General features: G+C 50.9%; 1 protein-coding gene across 1 annotated transcript in view; it reads left to right on the top strand.

Moving 5' to 3' along the window:
• The first annotated feature begins 357 nt into the window (after positions 1-357).
• The window catches only part of RARRES1 (retinoic acid receptor responder 1), a 47,899-nt gene continuing 42,256 nt past the window's right edge, over positions 358-6,000 (top strand). The window contains 3 exon segments of the mRNA XM_027586835.2: positions 358-522; positions 524-556; positions 558-749. Coding sequence (XP_027442636.2) covers positions 469-522; positions 524-556; positions 558-749 — 279 coding nt within the window. The 5' untranslated portion in view covers positions 358-468.

Below are 6,000 nucleotides of genomic sequence, written 5' to 3'. Positions count from 1 at the left end.
CCACCCCACTGATTCCATCATCTCTGGATGGGACTCTGAGCCCTGGCCCAGGTTCAAGTCTCTAAGGGATTCCAGCCAGGTCCCCGACTGGGCTGGGGGCACGGCGCAGGGTGGCTGCGGGCAAGCTACGCTCCCTCGGGGGGAGGAGTCTCCACTGCTCCCCTCGTCCCTCTGCCAGCGCAGCCTGGGCCAGACACCCCCGGCCCCGCGCCACGGAGGCGCCGCCGCGTCCGGGCCTCGAGCCGGCGCAGCTGGGGCCCAGGCGGAGTGGGGCGGGGCGGAGGGGACCCGGGGCTGGAGGAAGCGCTGAGAGGGCGCGGCCGAGCGGGGACCTGGGCTCCCGGCAGCGGGCCGCCCCGGGGGCGGAGGGGAGTGGCCCTCCGCGGCCTTATTTCCTCGAGCGCCGGCGCAGTCCGCCGGGAGCCCGGACCGTCGAGCGCCGCGCCTGCCTGCCCGCCCGCCCGCGTCATGCCGCCCAGCCGGCAACCGCCGCCCGCCTCTGGGCCCCCGGGGCCCGCGCCTCGCCGTCCTGCTGCTTGCGCCGCTGCTGTTGCTGGGCCCTCCAAGGGGTGGCGGCGGCACCCGCGGGGGCCGGGGGACCCGAGGACACCCCTGGGCTCCAGGACGCCGAGCTCCAGCGCGGACTCCTGCAGCAGGCGGCGCGCGCGGCGCTGCACTTCTTCAACTTCCGTGCGGGCTCGCCGAGCGCCCTGCGAGTGCTGGCCGCAGTGCTGGAGGGCCGCGCCAGGGTGAGTGCCCGAGTGACACGGCCGCGCGCGCAGCGACACCTGTGTGCACGCGCGCCCGTCCGTCCCGCAGCCGATCCGAGACGGGGTCTGTGAGGAGTAAGACGTTGGGGGAGATCCGGCTAGTGCCTCGGCGCCTCCGAAGTGGTCAGGCAGTGCAGCGGCCCATGGTTGCGCAGAGTACACAGGAAGCTGGCTGGCTCTTTCGGCGGTTACGAGGCGGTAGATTTTTCACAGAGCAGCTCCAATTCCTGGGAGAGAGGTGCATGGGGAAACTGAGGAACAGGCTCCAAAGGCGAGGCTTGATCTTGTCTGGCAGTATCCAAAGGTGCTTGCCAAAGGGGTGGTCACTGCGCGACCCACCATGGCTCCGGCAGGAGTCGTGGGCGGGATTTCTTAAAATCTGCGCCCGTTCCCCTGCGGACCGTAGACGGACTGTCTCAACCGCAGGCGACCCTGCAAGGGCTTCCGGATGAAGTGGTTGGAATTGGTGCGTTGGCCGAGGGGGCAGGAACCTTCCTAATACTGGCGTCTGCTTTAATGGGAGTGGACTAGGGCTGTTTTCCATGTGAATGGAATGAATGAGAATTTGGCAGCTCCTGATTTGGTTGCTGATTTCCAGGCACTGGCTGTTGGAACCTTATTTCTTTGTGTCTGCGGAGCTACATTGCTTGCTTCATCAAACAGAAGATTGCAAAGTTACAGAACTCCACTCAGTCTGTCCCCAAAGTAGCGACACTCTTTCCCAGTAACCCCCGAATATTCCACAAAGCCTGCAGACTCAGCCTCACAAAATCTGGAATTGAGTGTAGAGTTTTAAAGAGGGGCAGTAGGATTTTTGTTTAAGACTGTTCTAGTTTTGGTGTCAGATACAGGGGTGGGGAAGGCCTTTTGGAAACACAGACTTTGTTCCTCAAAGACTTAATCCTGTAGCTAAGGTGGCTAAATTTATTGACTGATGAAATCAAATTTTTCCTAGAAAAAGGCAACCTACTCTTCTCACCTTTTTAAACAATCCTTGCTGCCTCAGGGAGAAAAGTTCAGTTTTACCAGTTCATAGAGAAGTGCAGAAACAGCTTGAGAACTTTCTGTCAAAGTAGGAGAGTAGCCACCTCCCAGAGCCCAAAGAGAGTCTCGATGAAGATTTGCTCCCCGGTTATCATAGAGGAGCATTCCCTACAGAAAACTCAGTTTTTCAAGTTCCAGGAATTCTTTTCTTCCTTCCAAGACCAAGAGCTCAGTGTTTTTCATCTGTAATAGTATAATATTCCTGAATTTTAAAGGAATTCTTTTGACCAAAAAAAAAAAAAAAAACACAAAATGGGGTGGGGCAAAAAATCAATCAGTTAGAGGCAGATATGCATGTGGGGAGTGGTGGGGGGGGAGGGTGGTAGTTAATAAGTAGAGGAATGCAGGGTATTGACCCTAAGAAAGGATAACCTGTTGTTATTTGCTTTACCTTCACATTTCTTCTGAAAATAGTTATAAATGTTTTTAAATGAAGGATCCAGGAAAAAGAGCTCAGTGACTTTCAGGACCAAGAGTCTCTAGAGACTAAAGTGGTTTCAATTTTTCCCAGGAATTCAGTGAAATTTTTTCTCCATTCCTCTACCACCTTCAAACATCACCACTAAATGGGGGCCCACCTTCAAGGGTGATCAAGGCAGCCTAGGGCAAGGTGTATCTTAATTTGTGGCAGTGGCCTGCCAGGATCCTTGGGGCTGGGAGAAGCCTAGCCGGGGGGGGGGGGGGGGGGGGGGGGGTTTGAGAGTGGGGTGCTGTCTCCTACTGGGGAGCTGCCATGGGCTGCTTGGTGTGGTGTTGTAGGGAACCCAGATTCTAGCCCCTGCTTTGCCTCCAGTGAGCCACACAACCTAGAGAAGAAAGATCATGTCTTTTCTGATTATTTCCTCATTTGGAGTGGAAATAATCCATGTTCTGCCAACCATGTTAAGAGTTCTATAAGAGGATATAAATACCAGTTGTAAAATATAAAAAATGTGAGCTACCATTATACTGTCTGAGGGGTGATCCATTTATCCATGAGTTATTTCTTGAGCACTTACTATGTGCCTGGCACTGGGCTAGATATTATGGCCCTAATTCAGATTGGGATGGGATCATCGGGAAAGCCTCTTTGATAGTCATTCAGTTTTGAAGCAGTTTCTTGGCTACCTGAATGAGGAGCGCAGACATCACCCGCGTGGAGCTTTCAGTGTAGTGGCTTAAGGAATTTCTGCTGTACTTACAAGAACATAGTATTGACAAGAAGTGAAAAATGGTACAGCCCCCAAAATGGGCCTGCATTCTTTATCAAATTGGTGCATTTCCAGGGTGGGTGCTCAGTTGCTACACAATGTCTCTCACTCATCCAGGACTGCCCCTAGGGTGAGCAAGTGGGTGGGTGGGTGTGAAAAGTGTAGCTCATAGGGAGCCCTCTTCACCCTAAGGGCCCATGCACCTCTTTGTAAGATGAGAGGCTGGAGCCAAGTCAGGGGTTTTCAAAGTAATGGCCCACTAGTGCGGTAGGAAATCAAGTTAGTAGGTTGCAGATGTCTTGTGGTTTGTTGGTTAATTTTTAACAAAATTGGTTGGAGTACAAACTATAAGTGTTTCAAAAGTAAGAGTAAATAGTACCTAAAATGTGTTTCAAATATATATTTATGAACCAGTTCACTATGAAAAATGCAGTTCTTGCTGTGGGTTTCAGCTAAAAAGATTTTGAAAACCAATGAACCAAGTGTTTTAAGACCTCTTTCAGCCCTGATTGATTTGATTTCCTAGTTGTGCAAGAATCTCTCATTTTAGAAACACTTTTGCCCTCTTGTGGTGAAATCCAGTAATAGCTGTGGTAGTAAATGTAGCCAAGTTTTGGGAAGAAATCCGGGCTAGCTGCTGAAAGAGCCACGTGAGCGGTCTGTTTCGTTTTGTGTACTATATCATAGGGGGAGATCGCAGACCACAGCTTGTGTTCCCTCACTCTCCTACCTGGTGCCATCTTTTTTCCTGGCTTTCCCCCTCCACATAGCACGTGGCACAGCCTCATGACCCGCAGTGCAGGGTGGTGGGAGATGTTGGGTGGTGTTGATACCCAGGGTATCCTGGATCAGCCCCACTCCCAATTCCTTCTTCCCTTAAGAGGCTGCCCCTTACACTGAGACGAGTCTTAGCAAGCCCCGAGACACTGCCCCTAGCAGATGATGAGAGGCCAGCCCCTCCCCTGACATTTAGAGATCTTTGCGTGCACGTACTTCATGAGAAAGGCAACCCACTCAGGAATCAGCCGTTGCTTGGGGATTGGTCACTTGAGGTGAGTGCCCGCTGCACTTCTTGGCTCCTATGTTTGGGGGAGGGAGGTTATATACCCATACCTCAAAATGCTTCGATTTAAATTAAAATCAATAAATGTAAATATATCACCTGTTTTTGGGTATAGGACCAAGGCCATTTCATTGTCACCCCTTGCAGTTTTCTGGCAAGAAAACTCAGCCGTTATGGATCATCTGTGATTTCCATTTTGGTTTACTTACAGTGTTGGGAGCACTTGCAAAGAATACAGCACAGTCCTCTCTGCTTTTACCCTTTTCTTTCTTGCTCAGTCTTGACTCATCCACACCCAATTCAACAGCGAGAGTTTTAGAGACTTAATCAATTTCTTCTACAAACTTAACTTGGATTTTGTGGACATGATACCATGATACTTTTTATTTTTGGTGCTTCCACTCTTCACAGTTTATGTGACGGTTAGTTTGCAATTAGGCAATAGGTACCCCTGGCAGGAGCGAGTTTGGGAGCAAAACAGTGGACTTCTGGCAAGCATCAGGCCACTGTCAGGGCAGACAGGCTGGGCTACTGGGGGCACTCGCCCACATGTCTGACAGCGGAACGGAGCCTGTCTGCTGAGCCACAAGCATTTAGGAGAGCACTTACTCTACTAAGAAAAACCTTCTTCCTCAATCACTTTCCAATCTTTACTTTCACTCAAGGAAGCCTCCTAGCTGCTTTTACAGGCATCACAGAAGAACGGGGGTGGGATTTGCAAGATGAACACGGTGTTTCTCCATGTGCCCTCACACTGCCCTGGGGATGGAACCTAACAATCTTGAGAGTGCAAAACAGAGATACACTCTCCTTCCTTCCCAGGCATTGCTCGTGCTGTAAAGGCACAGGTGCACCCAAGGTCTCTGCCCAGCCTCCCACCACAGCACCCATCTGGTCTGCACGCTCTGACTGCAGGGTCTGGGTCGAGCACAGGATGGGAACAGGCCACCTGGCCCTGACGATAAACTTAGGCCTTGGCCTCCTTGGCACCTAGCCCCAGTCACCCAAACCAGCTGCCCCCGGATGAGCTCGTAAGTAGGAATGCTTCTGACCTCCTTGTAATAAATTGTTTTGAACCACAACCATTTTTTTTTTTCCCAGCCCACAACACTTTTCCACTTGTCTTGCCACATGTGGTGTTCTAGCCAGGGATGTGTGTGATCACAGATTATGAGCAGTGGCCCCATATAAAGCTCACTGGTGGTGGTGGGTCATGAATCTAACCACCAGGAATCTGGCTTAGTTGCACACTCTAACTCGAACAGCCTGGGTGGTTCTGCTAGAGATAGAATATGAATACTCAACCCTACAATGACTGATTAATGAGGCATGGAAATGTTAAATACACACGCTATCTCCCAAATCCAACCTGACCTTAGTCCTCCTTGTATGGACAATGAGTCACCCTAGAGATTTTCCTTGCATGTGCAAACTTGCTACTTATTTGCCTTTGCGGTAGTGCCTCAGCTGGAGAGGTTTTTACAGGGCTGGTCCCACAGGAGACGTTGGGGATAGTAACCATAGCAAGGTGTCCACTCTAGGTTACTTCTTATGCTTGTTCAGCACGTCTCTACCCAGTAAAGTCGAGTTATCAAAGGGGGTCTTGTACTGTAGCTGTGAGCAAGATGGATGTAAACCCACCGTGGTCCCCAAAGAACCTGCAGAGTACAATGTTAAGAATCACTAACATCTATAATTAGTTTCACTGCTGTAACAAATGACCACAGACTTTATAGGTTAAAAGACCCCACAGATTATTCTCTTACAGTTCTGGAGGTCAGTGGTCCAAATGAGTCTAGATCAGGGTGTTGGAAGGGCTGCCTTTCTTCCAGACACTCTAGGAGAGAATCTGTTTCCTTGCCTTTTCCAGTTTCTTGGCTCCTGTTTCCATCTTCCATCTTTAAAGTCAGCAGCACAGAGTCTCCTGAATGCA

Source organism: Zalophus californianus, chromosome 1 (assembly GCF_009762305.2).
Source record: "Zalophus californianus isolate mZalCal1 chromosome 1, mZalCal1.pri.v2, whole genome shotgun sequence".
Taxonomy (NCBI): Eukaryota; Metazoa; Chordata; class Mammalia; order Carnivora; family Otariidae; genus Zalophus; species Zalophus californianus.
Note: the sequence above shows the minus strand (reverse complement) of the source record. Positions and strands in the feature narration are given on the sequence as shown.